This window comes from Arachis hypogaea, chromosome 1, assembly GCF_003086295.3.
Source record: "Arachis hypogaea cultivar Tifrunner chromosome 1, arahy.Tifrunner.gnm2.J5K5, whole genome shotgun sequence".
Classification (NCBI taxonomy): domain Eukaryota; kingdom Viridiplantae; phylum Streptophyta; class Magnoliopsida; order Fabales; family Fabaceae; genus Arachis; species Arachis hypogaea.
In genome coordinates, this window is record NC_092036.1 from 34,429,692 (window position 1) to 34,449,652 (window position 19,961).

General features: G+C 33.5%; 1 protein-coding gene across 1 annotated transcript; it reads right to left on the reverse strand.

Moving 5' to 3' along the window:
• Positions 1 to 13,015: 13,015 nt before the first annotated feature.
• LOC112801890 ((S)-ureidoglycine aminohydrolase) lies at positions 13,016 to 17,911 on the reverse strand. Its single transcript, XM_025844843.2, has 13 exons — positions 17,645 to 17,911; positions 17,348 to 17,467; positions 16,962 to 17,049; positions 16,800 to 16,876; positions 16,342 to 16,381; positions 16,133 to 16,196; positions 15,650 to 15,735; positions 15,203 to 15,284; positions 14,728 to 14,784; positions 14,555 to 14,593; positions 13,725 to 13,795; positions 13,481 to 13,534; positions 13,016 to 13,327 (listed from the first exon to the last, which is right to left on the reverse strand). Exons 1-13 carry the CDS (start codon positions 17,676 to 17,678, stop codon positions 13,258 to 13,260), a joined length of 882 nt encoding a protein of 293 aa, XP_025700628.1. The 5' UTR covers positions 17,679 to 17,911; the 3' UTR covers positions 13,016 to 13,257.
• Between the last annotated feature and the right edge of the window lie 2,050 nt (positions 17,912 to 19,961).

Here is a 19,961-nt window from a genome sequence, read left to right on the forward strand (position 1 = left end):
CAAGACGGAATAATTTCTTTATAAAAACGATTAATTTATCTTATAAGAATATTTGTTGGGAATCTAATTATTTTATAATAAAATTTGTTAAAAATTTATTTATATAAGTATATATATATTAAACATTTTATTGCAAGTGACAAAAGGATCAAACTGTCCCACAAAAGTAACACAAGAATGTTTAAAGTAATAGAAATTTATTAAAGACTAGTGTCTAATAAAAAAGTTCTCCAAAATCAATCTAAGTGTATGTATACTCTAAATAAAAACTTGACTAGAATACATGTAACATAACTCCCTTGACTATTCTCTCGTCCTTTTCTCGCCATTCAGGTAGTCACCACACACATAATAAAGGATGGGTAGGGCCAATTTAGATTCATTTATCAACATCAAAATTCTCTGTTGAGCCATGCAGAAGCTCTTAGACCATGTGTTACCCTAATTCGTATATTCCATATTGGTTTCATACGGCCCTTCGAAAATGTTAGCGACAAGAAAAAAAGGTTAGTAATCTAGCTCCAGACCAAAAAGAAAGCTTGATAATCTTTTTTATGATGATAATGTTATTGATTAATGCTTATCTTGAAATTAAACCAAAGACTAGAGTAAATGGGATTCCAAATTCTGCGTTTCCATGACCGAAGCAAAGAGTTCAGTTGTGACATTAGTGCTCTTGGGGCCCCTGGACCGTATGATCCAAAATAATAATGAGACATTTCTTATCCATCAGTGCTATGGTCACTACCTCTCCTTTTTAGTATTAGGGAATAGAGGAAGCCTCATATATGCATTTGTTAGAAGGGAAAAAGTTAGTTTGATGTGTTGGGCCAACTGCCGAGAGCCGTTAACAACCGAGAGATTTGGGAGAGAAATCAAATGAGATAATATAATATGAGAAGACATCACATTCAACTCAAAACCTTAAAATGTTAAATTATTAGGTCTCTCATCTTATAAAATCTTTATTCTTCTTTGCTTTTTTTAATGTGGGACTAACTTCATGCACTTCTCATACTTGGAACATTAACATGATGATGGTTAGAATTCTGTTATCATGTTCTGATACTACAAGAAAAAATTAGTTTTAACTACACTTTTTTTTGTGATAATAGAATAATAATGACTATTATTTCTTTAAGTTATATTTTTGAAACAATTATATATTTATTGTTAATATAATATAATATAATATAATATAATGACAATTATCATTATTGTATTAAAATATTACAAGAAAAAAATTGTTTATTGACAAATTTTTAGTACTCATATCTAGGGGTGGCAATATGTACCCTACCCGCGAGTACCCAACCCGACCCTACCCGATCGGGTAGGGTTGCCAACCCGATCCGCAGCGGGTAGGGTAAGGTGCGGGTAGGATTTTCGTGCGGGTCGGATAGGGTGCGGGTTGAGCTTCAACCCTACCCGACCAACCCGCACCCTATATATGTATATGTTATATACTTATATAAAAATATGTTTCAAGTAGATGTTGAACTAAAGATCTCTCACTAAATAAAAAAAATTCTTAGCCACTAAAAGAAGATTATTAATTGATAATTTAATACTTTTTTTTACATAAAAGTCAGTTCTATTTTAAATTATTATCAAATTATATAATAATGTTGTATTTTTTTTGTAATCCGCGGGTAGGGTCGGGTACCCGCGGGTTGAGAACGGGTATGGTTAGGGTTGAAATATTCTCAACCCGCGAATAGCGTAGGGTTGAGTTTATATGAAATTTTCAACCCACGGGTAGGATTAGGGTTGGCTCCAAACCCTACCCTATCCTACCCATTGCCACCCCTACTCATATCAACATGGCCATTATTTTTTCTTATTAAAAATTATATATATAATTTTAGTATGTTTATATTACAATTATTATAATGGCTATATAAATATTGTTAAAATTATATTTTTTATATTTTGATAACACATGTTTTAACTTTTAAGTAATATTTGTTCAAAAAAATTGTTAAATAATAAAAAGCCATTATTTAATTTTAATATTATTTTTTAAAATATCATAGATATCATAGCATAAACATATTAATATACAAAAGATTATATTTAAAAATATGAACATAGAAGACTAAGGGATAAAAATATAATTATATAAAATATTCAGACTAAAAATATAATTAAGATAAAATTTCGAACATAAATAATAATTTTAGTAAAATTTAGGAATAAAATTATAAATATAATAAAATACTAAGAAAAGAATGAAAAATAGGGATAAAATAGTAATTTTGATTAAAAAAGGATACAATGGTCATTGTAAAAAAATTAAGGGTAAATTGCTACTTCTAGAGGTATAAAAGACCGAGCAAAATGATCATTTTAGTAAAATATAAGATTAAACTAGTAAAAGTAAGAACACCAAGGATAAAATAGTCATTTTTTAAAATTGAGGTTAATATAGTAAGAATCAAATGTTAAAGAAAAAATACATATTATAAAATATTAAGGGCAAGACGGTAAATATGAAGAAAAAAAGCATAAAAGTCTTTTAAGAAAAGATTAAGGAACATAAAGGTCATTGTGTATAAAAACTGAAGGTAAAAAGGTGTCTGAGAAGATAAAAGGACAATATGGTTATTATGAGAAAAAAAACTAAGGGCAAAATGATCTTAGAAAATAAACTACAGAGTTAAGCTAAGATGCCCTACAAAACTATAATAAACCCCAAGATGCTTATGAACTTATGACTGTGTGGTAGAACAGAGGTTCCGCCCCGTTTGACCAAAGTCAGAATGATACCTCAAGATGCTTATGAACTTATGACTGTCTGGTAGAGCAGGGTTTCACCCCACTTGACCAAAGTCAGAATGATTAGGGACACCCACCTGTATATTTGAAAACTGTTTTTCAACTAGGAGTATCTTGGCCTGGCAGCATAGACCTTATCCGCGGGTAGGGTTGGGTGCAGGTTGAGTCTCAACCCTATCCGCACCCCCCCTCAATAGTATGTGTTATATATGTTAAAAATGTTACATATGCGAGTTAAACCAAGGACCTTGAGCATGTATAAAAGGTTTTTGGCCACTGAACCAAATTTATGAATTTGTAAACTTTACTTATTAGTTTTATTACATATTGATAGAATATTTAAATAAAAAAAATTGATGGGGCCATGACCATTTTGACCAACCATTGTTCCAAAGAAACCTTCAATCAAATAAACGTCGTTGTTGTACGTTTAGGGTTCAAATAAAGAAAAAAGCATCCTTCAGTCCTTCGCTTTTTCTCTCTTCGAGCCATGGAAGCCTTCGCACACTAAGCCATAGGCCCTTCGCCGAACAGCTTCGTCTTCGTCTCACTCACCGCCATCGTCTTCGTCTGCACCCTGGGTGTTCGACGTCTTCGCCTATCTTCTGCTCGCCGTCATCCTCGCTGCCCTCTGCTCGCGCCGTCATCTTAGTCTGGTCGTCGAAGGTCAGCACTACCTGCCCACTGCTCTCTGTTCTTCATTTTTTTAATTTTTTTCATGCACTCTATTTCTAGCTTTCTACTCACTGCTCTGTTCTCTCTTTTTTTAACTGCTTACTGCTCTATTCTTCGTTTTGTTGTGTTTGTGATTTGTGTTTGTGCTACTTGTTATTAAACTGTGTTGTAATTTTGTGTTTGTGTTTGTGCTGATTCATCTGGTGATTCTGCTTGCCGCCTCAGATTGACGGTTAGTGCTTGCTCACTTGTTCTTCACTTTTTTAATTTTGTTAATGCTTTGTTTAGTATTCTATTGTGCTGTTGTTTTGTGGGTGGGTTGTGATTATTTTATGTAATGATGTGCTGCTTTGTATTTTGTTAGTGCATTTCTTCACCAATTTCCTTGGCATCTTTATCTTCGTACAGGTGATAGCTTACCATGTTGTTATGGCTGATCCAAAGTATGAAGGGAACTAGGATACTTTGTAGTTGTGATTTTCATGTTGTAGACTTAGTTATTTTTCTAATGGAAGTTAAGTTGATATAGAAAGGAACTTTATTTTGAGAAGGTGATCGAATATTTGTTATTAGTTTGGTTAATTTAATGATTTTTTCTTTTGGCTTTTTGTGACTATCCTAATGAGTTTAATAGTTATATAATGACTAATGAATGATAAATGGTTAATAATTAATGAGATCAAATGTTATATTAGATTTTGGTTGATACAATGATTTACATTTGGAAGACATTTTAAAGTTTATGTTAGACTACGGTTGAACTGAGTGGACTAATAAACCAATTATTTGAACGGTTAGATGATCAATTCGGTTTTCAGAACTTTAACCCAATTAGTATTCAGTAGTTAGTACGAGAGAGTAATACTTGTTTAATTAATTTTGACTCATTTCTACAACAATAATTCTTAATTTCTTATACCTTTCCAAAAAGAGTGAAGTTGAAATCCTGTTACTAGAAAATAGAATTTTTTACTAGCTATGACAAGATGATTATTTTCTTTTTTCTTTTTTTTTATTTTATATGTATGTGTGTAATTTGATTATGTAATTTGATTTTATTTGGACTAGTTGTAATTTGTAGATCTGACTATCTATACAAAGAGTATTAAACATGTCAAGTACCAACGCATATATATATATATATAGGAAATTCACTTCGAAATGTCAAGTACCAACATGGATGTAGTGGCACAAGATGTGGCTGCAGAAGAACAATAACAAGAACCCCCGATGAAAGCAACCGCTAATTTTGTTCCAGATGAGTCCACTTCGATTGAAAATAGCAACAAATCGAGTGTGAAGAGTGTTTATTGGCAATACTTTAGTCGATTTCAAGAGGGAAAAGACTGGAAGGCAAAATGCAACCATTACAAATCTGTTCTTGGAGCCAATCCAAGAAATGAAACTACAAATTTCAAGAATCATGTGCTGCACTATTGTAAAAGGATCAAATTAGCAAACTCTAGACAATCAACAATTGCTGATTCATTGTCTAAACATGCAAGGAGTGCTGCGGATGCTTTTGTATTTGATCCATCTTATACAAGAAGATGTATTGCCAAGGCCATATGTATGCATGAGTACCCTTTATCTTTTGTGGAATATGTTGGAATGAAGGAAGTATATGCATCAATGCAACCAACTTTTAAGGTGCCTATCGAAACACAATCAAGAAGGACATTTTTGAAATGTATGAGTTGGAGAAGCCTAACATGACTAAGCTAATGGATGGAAATGATAGTCGAGTAGCAATTACAACCGACATATGGACTTCCAACCAAGAAAAAGGATATATGGTTGTCACGGCACACTACATTGATAGTTCATAGATTTTGCAAATGCACGTGTTAAGGTAATCTTCTAAATTATACTTCTAGTAATTGATATGACTTTTAATATTTTTTTACTTGAAATTAATTTATCTTTTAGATAATAATTGAAATATGTTTTTGAACGATTTTCAGTTTTACTTATGTTCCCGCTCCTCATACAAGTGAAGTGCTCTCGAATGCATTAATGAAAGTTTTGTTACAGTGGAACATAGATAGAAAATTGTCAACTACTATATTGGATAATTGCTCTACTAATGATGCTATGGTTGATGAGTTGTTGGGGCGCTTAGATTCAAAATATTTGTTGTTGGGGATTCCATGTTGCATATGCATTGTTGTGCTCATATCTTGAACCTAATTGTAAAAGATGGTCTAAATTTGGTTAAGGAGAGTGTGGAAAAAATTTGTGGCAGTGTGGGGTATTGGACTTCAACCCCTAAAAGATATGAAACTTTTGTGAGTTGGTGTAGTAAGTCAAATGTTCAATTTATGAAAAAAAAATTGCTCTTCATTGTCCAACTAGATAGAACTCCACTTATGTGATGTTAGAGATTGCATGGTTGTATCAAAATGTGTTTCCTCGATTAAGACAAAAGGATCCTAATTACAAAAGTTTACCAAGCAATGAGGAGTGGGACCTAGCTAAAGAAATTTGTGGTAAATTAAAGTTGTTTTATGATGTGACACAATTATTTTCTGGTACTCAAGTTCCAACAACCAACATTTATTTTAACAAAGTATGTGATATAAATGTTGCCTTAAAAAAATGGTCTGTTTCTCCAAATCCACTTATTAGTAATATGACATGTAGTATGAGGGTAAAATTTGATAAGTATTGGAAAGAAATTCATGGCATGATGTGTGTTGCTGTCATTCAAGATCCTAGGTATAAGCTTGCTAGGCTTGAGTATAAATTCTCAATGTTATGTCAAAATCACGATGAGTACTCAAGTAAGATTGAGAGGATCAAACAGATATGACATGACTTGCTTCATGAGTACCAACAGAATCTGTCTAATTTGAGTAATGCATTTGAGGATTCTACACAAGAGCTACAGATGAATGCAGAGCAAGATGATGATGATGCTTACCAGTTGTATATTAGACAAAAGAAGAGGAAAAATGGTTCATTTGTGAAGATTGAATTGGATCATTACATAGAAGAAGATGTTCATCATTTGAGTGCCGACTTTGATATTTTAGCCTGGTTAAAAGTGAATGGAGCTTGATTTCCAACACTTCAAATAATTGCGAGAGATATATTTGCTATTCCTGTGTCTACTGTTGCTTCTAAGTCTTCTTTTAGCACAAGTGGTCGAGTAATTGCTCCTCATCGTGGTAGTCTTCATGAAGATACTGTGGAAGCTCTTATGTGTAATCAAAACTGGTTGTGGGCAGCATATCGTCAAAAAGGTTATTTATGATTTAACTTTTCTATTTGTTTATGGTAATGTTAAATTTATATATAGATTTATTAATAAATAAATTTATTATCTTTGATTTTCAGGTGAAAAACCTAATTATCAAACTGCAAATGATGATGATGATGATGATGATAATGATGTTGTATCTGAAGTTATAGACTAGTGATGGTGTTGTTGCAACAAATGAAATGCTCATGGAGACATGAAATTAAATAATTTTATTTATGTTTATGTTATTTACTTAGACAAAGACTTCTATGTGTAATTTAATATATGATGGTTATGTTGTGTATGAGATACTTGTGTTATTTGTGGGATAATTTGTGTTGTTTGAATACTTGTGTTATTTGATGGTTATCTTGTGTATGAGATACTTGTGTTATTTATGAGATACTTGTGTCATTATAATGTTTCTTTTTGTCAACCCGCAGGTAGGGTAGAGTTGAGTGTTGGTTAAAAACTCAACCTGCGGGTGGGGTTAGGGTTGGGTTCAAACCTTACCCTACCCTACCCATTGTGTTTTGTGTTTTGTGGCTAGAGACTGGAACTAAAATTTCAATCCCAAGACACAAAATTTCAGTCCTTTCAGTACCATCAGAAAGTGAGGACATAGATGATTGAAATTTTTGGTGACGGAGAGTGAAATTGTAATAACATTTTATTTCAAAAATACCCTTATCCAATTTTTCAAATTCCAAGTCTAACCCACCTTCCCTTTGCCTCTCAAACCATGCCTCCTTCCATCTAACCCTATTTTTTCTCTGTTTACTCAAATAACATCCACTGTAACTGAAGAGTGAAGCCAGATGAGCCTCTTGGAACCTTAAAGCCAACCATAACAATGCTCATCACTGTTTATCGTTGTTGCTTGTCACTGAGCTAACGCTGCCACTCGTCACTGCACCATTACTGTCCTGCACCACTTCCCCTTTCAACTTCTCCCAAGAGGTAAAAATAATATTTTTTTACACTGCAGAAAAAAGAAGAGTTTGTTTTCACTAAAATATTTGAAAGGCCTATTCCATTTTTTATAAGGGGATATAGTGCTCCTTTACATCTTGAATCTGATCTCAGAGATGATGATTTGTTTTTCCTTGTAGCTAATAATTTGGATGAATTCAACTAGTTTGTCTTCTTCAAAGGGGTGTGTAGATGAAGAAATTTAAAGAAGAAGAGGGAAAATGGGAAAGAGAGAAAGGAAAAAGGGTATTCAAGTAATTTTATTTGTTTCAATCTGTATATTTATTTTAAATCAAATAAGATTCTAAAACATAACTCAATCCTTTAACTTTTACACCAAACACAATATAAAGACTTATTTTAATATTTTATCTCTCAGTCTTAGTCTTTCTTCCAAACGTAGCTTTATGTACTAACTTCTGGGCAATATGTATTTGGGTCTGATGTATTTACTATGACTTATATTCATTGTGTTGATATTCAAAACTGAGCCCTCGCGATATATGTTTTCACTTTATATTTTGTTTGTATGGATTTGTGATTTTATCAATGTCTATTTTAAATCTCAATAACCAAATTATAAAGCTTGGCTAACTTACACAATTCCAATAAACGCAACATGCTCATGTCTATATATGTAATATAGAGTCTAGAGTCCTATAGTCCAACTGAATGGTAATGCCTGACGATTAGCATTGGTAATTACGTACTGAGAGTTGGGTCGTTACACTACCTAAGACTTGTATATATACAATCTAGAAATATCTAATGTTTCTACATATTAAAACCTATTAAGTTGCTATATGATTATTCATGGATTGATTAACATGGAATCTCATCGGAATAGTCGTTTATATCACTCAATCACTCAAGTATATAGGGTTAAAGCATTTATCCTCAACAATTGCTTTCCCTAGACTTTCCCTTCTCCTAAGATTTTCTATACACTATATAAATCATTGCTCGTTACAACAATTTAGCTTGAGGATAAACTTCTATTAGTTCTATATAAATCGTTGATGGCCACAACGATTTATCATGATGACTAGCCTTATATAATATGCTGGAGTTACTAGTGTGAGGAGGCTACAAATCGCTTTCAGTTCTTGCGATTTACTATTCTACCAACTTGTTTCTCTCAAGTAGAGACAAACACCTAGAAGTGCCTATGATGGACAAAACAAAGCGTCTCTACTAATGAAATAAGATTGTCATGTTTTTGTACATATAAATGAAGAGGTTTGTGTGTAAAATTCTTTTGATTTGGTTGATTTGATATTAAATATAATTAAAAGTAGGTTGTTTTTATTTGTTTTAGAACAATAGAGATGGTGTTGGTTGAAATTAGATGCTATAGATAAAACTAAATTAGAATGTGGGGCATATACATTGTTATTCTTTTAAGGTGTAAATAGTCATTTCTGACCATGAAAGATTCGGACGCTGACAAAACTGACCATGAAAAATTGAAACTAAAGTTATACCCATATAAGATAAGTTTCTTTTGACAAAAATGGCCAATTATTACATTTTTGTTCATAATTCTATAAATACCCCTGACCTTTCATCTTCCTTTATCTCTGAACCTAATCTCTAACCTTAATAATTCAACCCCGCTCCTTCCTCCTCTGCCTCTACCCTCCATCCTCTCGCCTGTCACAATCCTATTCCACCACTTGCTAATGCTAGTGTCACAGTGATCTATGCCGCTATAAACTAACACCTAAGGCAATATACCTAGGGTGGTACTCCCTCATCGGAGACGATGCACTTGAGGCGATCGGACGTTTGAATTCTCTCCAAGTTTTGAACTTGGAGGGTTGTTCATTGGTTACGGACCTTGGGTTAGGGTTTTTAGCTTCTGGGCTATTGACCAAAACTCTCAAAATTTTTATTCTTGTGGAGTGGGATGGAATCATCGACATTGGGGTTTCCAATTTGAAAATTTTTTCCTCTCTAGAGGAGCTGAGGAAGGTCTTCAATAGCAGTGGAAGAAGTGGCTGGAGGGGATGGATGGGGAAGGAAATGGAGCAGTGGTAGTGTTAGAGTTAGTGATGGTCGACGGGGAAGGGAGGGTGAGAGTGATCGTGGTGGTGGAATGGGATTGTGATGGCAGAGAAAGATGGAAGGTAGAGGCAGAGGAGGAAGGAGCGGAGTTAAATTGTTAGGGCTAGGATTAAGTTTAAAGATAAATAAAGATGAAGGGTCAGGATATTTACAAAATTTTGAATAAAAAATTAATAATTGGTCTTTTTTTCGAACGAAAATTATCTTATACGGATATAACTTTAGTTTCAATTATTCATAGTCAGTTTTATCAGCGTCCAAATCTTTCATGGTCAGAAATAGATATTTATTCTTCTTTTATATTAGATAGACTTTTAAACTTTAAATTAAGGATATAGTACCTATGACATGAGTTTAGATTAAGGTCACTTTATTGCTCTCATCTGTAGACTTTATTCGAAAAAAATCCTTTCCAATTTTTTTTAATTGAACAATAATCTATCCTTAATTTTTTATTTAATTAGTGTAATTAAAGAATTATATAATATTTTTTAGGTTTTTAGGTATCTAACAAGTTTAATCATATATAACATATGTACTGAGTTTAAAAACTTTATCTTGCGATATAGTCTATCCATTGTATTAGAAGCAGTAAGAGACAGTAGAATATGCCTCTTCATAGCTGTATATTTCCTTACCTAGAGGCTGTTGGACTACACCACCTCGCTACTATATCCCCAAACTTCGGATACAACTTAATCACTCTCAGTTCAAGAAAATTTATGCAACACAAACAAAACTTGCAAACTCATCAGACTCTCTCAAAAGGAATCGTAATCCACAAAATCTTATACAAAAGAAGTAAGAATCTTATAAAACAATTTTTCCACATATTTCATTCCATATCCTTTATAGTATACTATTTTGCAATTCTACAAAATTAGGTTATAAATAGATAATGACATTAATTGGATCCTTAGTAGTGAAAATTATTCACTCTCTAGACTTCTTAATCTTCCTTTTATGGTGTAAAAGAACTAAAAAACTTTGATCATCCTTCATCCATTGTATTTACAACTCTAAAAAAATACACATTGAAATTTCTTATTTATAGAAGTTATATCACACCATATTTGAATCATGACAATGCACCACAATTTACATATGACTCAGTATCAATCATGGCAATGTTCTCAATGATCTAAAAACTGCCCATGAGACAAGGCAAATCATGGAGGATTTACTTATTGCAATTTTATAATACTAAATCATTGTTCACCTCAACGACTTATGTAAATCACTCGTGCCAAGGTAAATAATTGGATTAAGTACTTTTTTTGTCCCTAAGATTTAAGGTCAAAATCAAAATCGTCCCTGATCTTTTTTTCTTATTAAAATCGTCTTCAACATTACAAAACATTATAAAATCATCATTTTCTACCTCAATTTTAAATTTTTGACCAAATTATCCTTCACAATTAATAAAAATAATAAAATAGTATTAAAAAACAAAACAAAACCAAACCCCCACCCCACCCCCGTATCTCTTCACTCTCTTCCCTCCCCATCCCCTTCCTCCCACTCTCTTTGAACTCCCCCCTCCCCAACCCAACCCCCAATTCTTCTTCTTTCCCTTTCCGCCACCCTACCATCTCTGCACTCGCCTCCTTGTCCACCTTCTTTTCCTTCTCTCTCTCCATCACCAACCTCGACCTTTCCTCCATTGGCGTCGGCCTCGCCTTCCTCATCTCCCACTACGACCACTCCCGCGGCAATCCCGACCCCTCCTTAGCCTTCAACAACTACCATGTTAGCATCAACCTCAACGGTGTGTTTCAGCTCAGGCCACCGATTTGGGTCTTCTGCTCCAGTGTGGCTACTGCTATCGTGTCGTGACTGAGGTGGGAGTTGCTTTGTCGGCGTTGAGCTCCATCACCGTCATCGAGCTTTCTGGTGGTGATGGGATCTGCTCTTCTCCCTCTCTCAAGATGTTCCTATTTTCGTTCTTCCTTTTTTTATTTTTTTTATTTTTGAAGAACATAAACATCATTTCTTTCTTTTTATTTTTTAAATTTCTATTATTGCTAATTTTTTGGATCTGAAGTTGCTGTTGATGATTGTTGAATTATTGTTTAATCTAAAATTTCTGTTAATTTATTTTGTGGATGTTACTGTTGACTTATTTTGTGGTAGTTGTTGCTGAATTTGCTGCTATTGAAAGAAAAGGGTTGGGAGTAGTTTGTGGGTGGATGATAGTGATTTAGGATTATGAATAGGTAATAGAGAAAAAAAAATGTGTGATAGTTATGGTGGCAGTGATGATGGTGATGGTTATGATAGCACTGGTGATGGCGATGAGGAAAGGAAGAGGGAGAGAGATGCGTAGCAATGATGATGATGATGCAGAAATTGGTGGTGAGGGTGAGAAGTTTTTTTTATTATTTTTGTTTAAAGACAAAATTGTCTGAAAAATATCGTTTATAGATAAAGAAACGATTTTATAACGTTTTGTAACGTTGATGATGATCTTTACAAAAAAAAAAATCAAAGACGATTTTAATTGACCTCAAACTTTAAAGACGAAAAAAGTACTTAACCCTAAATCATTACAAGCTACCACAATTTACTAATGTTCCAGCTCATAGATAAATCATTTTGGGCTAACACAACTTACTATGTTCGTGTAATACGCTGCTGAGTACAAGGATTTACATGAAAGAAATTAGGATAAATACGTAATATTTTCTGGTTTAGGACATTGATGTTATGTAATGTCGTGAGAGACTAATTTATTCAAATGATTTACCCCTGATTCATAGGATTTAGAGGAAAACTACACTCAGAGCATAATAATGTATTATAGATGGTGGCCTAGTTTTGATGCAAGCATTATTATCTGTGCTATGGATTGAATCTATGACAATGAGATCACACGGAAAAACTAAACCATTTTTTTCAAAACACTCCTTAGGGTGGTAAAATAGTTAGTTCACCGTCTTAATAAGCAAATATCGAGGATTTAAATATCACCTTGTACATACAACAACTATTGACCAAAGACAAACCCTTAAATAAGGTTCAGATATGCGATAGATTAGTATTATAAAAGAGGAAATATTCCATGTTAAACCCCAACTATAAACCATGCTCATTTTAATTTAAAACTAAATATTAGCAACATGATCACATTCTCTAAAATGTGCGTTTTAGGAGATAAACCTAAACCCTTTTATTATTTGAGGAAAAATAGTACACGTGAAAAAATTCAGGCAAAATTTTCCAAAAAAAAAAAAGAAAAAAAAGATTAATCCAGATAATGGACAAGAAACATAAGAAACCTTTGGATCGATGAAAAACTCAAACCAATGCTGAAAATGAAAGATGAAGCATGAAAGCTAATTTCGTACACAGATATGTTTGTTCAAGGCATGCCCAAAACGAAATTGTACTGAAGCAAAGTTAATAAAGTAATTTACACTTTATGAAGAATTAGATGTATTCAGAAACAAACCTTTTTATTTATAACATCAGCTAAGGTGGCCAATATCATTCATGTTGTTCATCTGAATACCAACATGTGATTATAATGGGCTTCTGTTCACGTCTTTGTACAAGAGATAACGTGATCGAGTTTTTCCTAAGGCACCATACCTGAAGACAGCATCATGTACTTTAGGACATTTGTTGGAAGATGACATGTTAATAAGTTACGTACAAATACAATTTAATGATTCTTTCTTAAGAATTTAGTTAAATGCTCATATCAAAATGGGGATAAGAGAAATATAGTTGTATGTAATTTACCATTGTGGAACAAATGGTGCCATCCAAATGACATCACCTGCTTGAACTGGGTACCTAATCAAAAGAAATCCAAGCAATAGTAATAGTTTAATTTCGATACTTTGTCCGTATAAAAACTCTTATTCTGATATCCAATACACGCGCGCCAAGTGAAACTTTCGTACAAGGGAAGCAGAGAATGTCAGTATCTAGAAATCTATTCAATAGGCTAAGTTTATTGGTAGATCAGGTCTATAGTTCTTACCAACTGTCGCCCAAACGATAAATCCCCTGCCCTTCCAACAGCAGCAAACCATGCTGGTTGTAATGCACCTCCTGCAAAAGTTAGGAACTTAATATGAAACCAAAAACGCCATTAAACTTTCAAAGGAATACAAATTAACTTTCCCTATACAGTATTTAAGTCTAAGAAGTGTATTGTGGATGTTTAATTAACATTTCTAACCATGAAACTTTAAAACAATGACAAATTTAACTAAAATTGAACGAAACTAGTTTTGTATCCACGAAAGATGATTTCTATGTGACAAAAATACCCAACATTAATTTTATTCATGTGTAGATTTGTTAATATTCCGAACTTTCATGGGTAGAAATGATAGTTTTTGGTCTTTCATGAATACAAAATAGTTTCATTTATTCATGGGTAAATTTGTCAACATTTTAAATTTTCATAGATAGAAATAGTAGTTTACTCAAGTAGAAATGCTCCTGAGGATGACAAAAACAATTCCTCTGAAATGACAAAAGAAAAAGAATAAAAAACAACCACTATTGTGCAGCCCAAGACTATCAGTACACCTTAAAATTTCAAATATTTTACAGTTTGACAGCTTTTACCAAAGATATAATCGTAAATTTAAGTACATAATGGCATTTCTATAAAAACTTTTGGATGATTAACATTAGAAAATTACCTCGCTGTTATGTTCCATTATTTCAAAGTGCAAGGTAAAGTTAACTTATTAGCATACCCCATGATAATAGTAGAGACATTCTTAATGAACCTGAAGACATACTTAATCAACAGATTGATATTATCGCTAATTTGAGGGAAGCAGAGCGGAAAACTACCTTGACATTGAGATATTCCCCAGGTTGAAAATCCATAATCTGCAGTACATCAATAACATTTGAGTAAAAAGACCATATAATAAGGTCAAGAGAAAATAAATAAATGAAAGGAACAAAAACTTGGTCAAAAATATGGGTGGGCACATGAGAATATAGAAAGAATTTGAGCTTACATGGATATTGAAGTCATATGCCAAAGATGTAGGGAGAAGCTTCCGCAGTTCAAAAATCTGATGATGGATACAAAAAATGAATAAAATTGCATGAGAAGATGCTTGCATAAAATAAAACATAAAAAATAACACAAGAAGCAGCTTGATTATTCAGGATATACTTCAAGCAATGGTAATATGTATAACCAGTTATGTAATGTACCAACAAAAGTCAGACACTGGACATGATTCAGAATCATTAAATGTGGACTCTCAGTTTAATATAACAAGTGAACCGGATCTTCAGAATGCACCCAATACATGTAGGAATTGCCCCAGGGAATGAAATCAGTATTTGTAACATATGCATAAATGTCCTTTCATGAACTATCATCGAAAATTGGAGAATGTCCGATTCAAAATTAAACCAAAAAGATAAGAGAAAAAAAAACGAGAAAGCATATTGCTTTAAAACATATTGGAATCAATAAATTACCTCGCCTGGTGTTTCAAGGAGTGGCTGTCTATCTGTTGAACTAACCACTGGCTCTGGGACGAGATTTTGTAGTGGAGCATATCTAAAAGTTTATAGAAGTTTTGGTAGTTCAAGTCATTAGAATAGTCATATGAATGGCTGCCATTTAAAAATGAGTAACAAAAATATGATATTTAATACTGGAAAATCGCACCAACTTTTGTTGTTATTTCTACTGACATTTTGATGTCAAAGAAACTTGAAAAATAAAAGTGTGAACAATCCATTTGAATTTTAGGTCAGGCTGTCTACATTACACCCTTTGGGTGCAGTCCTTCCTTAGACCCTGCATTCATGAGGAATGCTTGTGCACCATGCTACTTTTTTTTAAAAAATACCATTATTGGGTGAATTACATAATGCCCATGGTGGAGCCATAAGTATATGGGGAAGTAAGACAATACAAACCTTCGTTCAAATACAACAATAGTAGCAGGAGAATCACTTTCAATGGAATGTTCAAAATTTGGAGGTAAATAAGCATAAGAATCCACCTGGAAAATTAAGAGGTAAATAAGCAAATGAAAACATGACATAAAAATCTGTGGTCTCTATAAACAAAATTGTGATTGTCACCCTCATTCTTCCTGAATATTGATATATATGCCAGAAGTCAAATGAACATGAAAGACACTTTGCAGTCCATGCTACAAATAGACTTAGGTTATAAGTTTTACACTGAAAGGATATATATTTCTATCCTCTTTATAACATGAAAGCAAGAGGACTTACCAACGGAGCTATTGTTAAATTAGAATGTCAAATCTAACATTTTGAGCAAACCAAAGCATAGAATATAAGAAACCAGAAAGCATTATTTTAAGCAGTCAACCAATTCATGCTTTTTGAAATATCAGTAATATCATCATAAAACAATCATAAACTTAATACCTTCAGAATATGGCTGTTGCCGGCAGTAGTGAGTGTGACACCACCTTGGAGCACAAAGATTAATCTAATAGAATAAAACATGCAAATGGCAAAAAAACCATATCAAAAATGCATTTAGAGCCAGAAGCAATGTCAAAAAAGTTTGGTGCATTACAGAATAAGGAGTGCTAAAGTTTAAAATTTGAAAGCTGAAATCACAGATTAAAAACCTCTCAACACCATGCGGGGGTAATCCTGATCTAGAATTCTCTGAAAAGGGATAAAGCATATAGATTAGAAGCATACTAAAAAAATCACCGTTGAGGATATAATGGTTAAGTGAAGTTGTGAAGAGAGTGTCAGAAAGCCTTTTATAAAGGACAATTGCAATCCAATTGCATCACTATTCCTAAAAGTAAAAGCTAACAAATGTGTATCATCGCGGAATATTTTTAAAAGTAAGCTAACACAAGAAAAGAATTAGTGTTAAAATTATGCATCCCATATATGAGCAGAAAGTGAAATCAAAATACTAGTTTTGAGCAAATATATGTGCTCACCGCCTCACCCTGGAATAACTGGTTATATCCCATGCTGAAGAATCAATATCTCATCAAGCGAACAGGAATGTAGCATCTAGACAACTAAAGGAAATACACTAGATGCTGTAAAATAAGTCATAACAAACCTTTCAGTTTAGCCAGGTACATTACAAAATGTGAACCCATTTCTGGTGTAACTAAATATGCCCCGGATGTATTGATCCTGTCAAAGCAATTCAAGTTACTAAATCAAAAGAGGCTCAAACCTCTCAACCAAAAGAAAAAGAAAAAGCAAAAGTCAAGAGTACCAATCAGGTAATGGGCTATAGACTTGACTTTCTGGTGTTATCAAAGCATGATCACTCTTATAAACGCTGCGTGTAAATCCAGGCAAATCTGACAGAACAAAATCGCAGGAAACTCAAATCAGTATAACTAACTGCTTGGTAGTAAAGCTAGTTAACCAATTAATTTTTTACTCTAGTTGCAATTTCAATACCAACTTAATTTCATTTTTCAACTTTTACTACTCTTCAGTTCAATAAGAAGGATTCAAGAACCAATCAATCACATAATCCATAGAATCAGTAAGTGAACAAGTAATTATCGATAGTAATGAATGATTAATGTTTCTTTCATTCTTAAATTTAACAATTTTTTTTTTTTGTGATGAGAAAAGTAACCTAAAGTGTACCTTGAAGGTGTATAGGAGAGAGCGTAGGGTTGTCTACTTTCCAATAAAGAGGCTTGGATTTTGATTCTGAAGAAGGAGCAGAGCAAAATCCTTCTTCGCCCGATGCATATTCAAACAAGCCTAATAATAATAATAATAATAATAATAATAATAATAAGTAAAGCAACCAAACACATCTAAAGCAATCATCTCCTACACTCATCAACTAAGAAAACTTGGCTACCATGAGAACTAACAAACTAATATAATAAGAAGATAACAGAAGATAAATGAGAGAGAGAGAGACAGAGAGAGTACCAAGAACGAGGAGAAGGAGAGAGAAATTGAGCATTGTTTATGTTTTCAAAGGGAGACGAGGATTTTAGCATAACTCAGCGCAGTGGTAGTGAACTAGTGATAGACTGGTAGCATTACAAGCTGACTCACTCATCATCAATGCAGTCACCGCTGAGTGGAGGCGAGCAGAGCCAACAAAACCAATGTTACGAGAACCTAACCGACTATTAAACCGGTCAAATAACTGATTCAATGATTCAGGTTTGGTTAGTGTTCAGAAGGATAACTGCGCATCTTGAATAGGTGATACTCTTATAAAGTTGCATAAAATGTTTTTTTATAAAGACACTTACGTATCGTCATATTATTGAACGTTTTAATGAATCAGTTTTTTAAAATTTTTTAACTAATCAGAACAAAGTTGATTTTTTATAAATTCTATATTCTGAAAATTGGCCGGACCGGTTAGTCTAACCGATTCAATCGAGAACTGTTCTGAAAAATGGTCTGGTTCACTTTCCAAACCCACCCCTTCCCTCTAACACCCACTCCACCCCCCCCAATTCGCGAATCACTATCCCCATCCTCGTGAACTCTGAACGTCAAATTCACCCAACCAAAACTCTAAGTTCTCCCTGCAACGGTTCTGCCGCTGTGCCGCCGCCGTCCGTGCTGTCTGCGCCTCTGCTTCCCCTCCTGTAGTTCGGCGTCATCCTTCCCCTGTTCCTGTCCTCCCTGGCTTCTCTCGAACTTGGAGCAGCTCGCCGCTGTGTCGCCACTCACTGTCGTCTCGCCGGGAGCCATCCATGTCTCCGTCGAAGGTTAGCAGCACTGCCTTCACTTCTTCGGTTCTTCTCTTCCTTTTATGCCCTGTTGTTGATTTCTGAATGTGAAACTGTGAATGGATTAGTGGAAAATCAAATAATTGATTTTGTGCTGTTGCTCTTTTTTTTAATTCCTGAGATTTTGGTTGAAATTTTCTTACCGCTGCTAAAAATAGAAATCAAAACATTATTGAAATTTTTGTTTAGCTTTATTGATTTCGAGTTTAGTGTGATTAGGGATTACTTGTTACTGTTTTGTAACGATTGATGCTGAATGCTAAAAATGAAAATCAAATCAAGTGTTGTTTGTTGTTGAAGGATAACTTTTGTTGCTGAATACTGAATGCTATTGGTAGTATTAATTTTGCGATGTTATTAATTTTTTTGGTTGTGCTGCTACTGCTGTGGGTTCTGGGTTCTGGTTCTGGTGTGCTGTTATGTGTTTTGTGGCTCTGGGTTATGCTTCCTCATAGTTCTCTGGAACATGATTCTCTCATACAGTCATACACACTCCTATAAAAAGAGTTAGGAAGCCCATTGCTGATCTGAGTGGTTTTAGCCCTGGTAGCCCATTGCTGTCCTCTAGTACCTCTTCATCTTTCCTTCTATTTTTGCACTCGTTCATTGTATAGTAAGTCAACCCTTTAGATTACTGGCATAATTGAATTGGAGATTTAAAAGACATAGTTGATTTCTTAATACTGAAAATTCACCTTTAGTTTTGATCTAATTGTTTTGTTTAGTAGGAACTAATAGAATCTCTTCATGAATTTATCATTGTTGTTTTCTAAGTTATACTAGTTTCTTGTAAGAGAATTAATGCTAGCTAGTCTGGCCTTTCGTTTTGCACAAATAGCAATATATAAATACGGCCTTTTTATCATAACTATAGTCACAATTAGGAAGTTTAATTTAATAGTATATGATGTAGATACGCCTACGATACAAATATTTGAGCAGAAACAAAGAATTTGTACATTATAACATATGTTGCAGAATAGGATAATAACAATTAAGAGTATTGAGTATTGATATACTTGTTATCTCTCTTCGAAATGTTACTTTCAGTATTTACTGTTTTAATTTAGCTTTGCATTCTCTCAGGACTTCTTGGAACAACATTTTAATAAGGAGGATATATATTTTAGGTAGGTTTGTTTGATTATTTTAAAAAGACAAATTTCAGTTAAAAACATTTTTTCAGCATCATTTTTAAGCATCACCTTTCATTCACTAGCTTAGCTTGCATATTCTTTGCATTTGATAGGACCAAGTATTTTTTCTACTTCATTTGCTGATTATTCTTTATTTCATCTAATGGATCGGAGCAAAGAATTATCACAACGAGTAATAGTCAGTCACTTTCAAAGGTTTTAATTAATTAATACTAATAGCATTTAATCGAAAATTGTTATTTATTACCCTTTGATTAATTCATCTCATTAGGGTGCAATGGATGTTGACTTAGAACCACTCAGTTCACAAGATAACGTCAAAGATTGCATGATGACTGG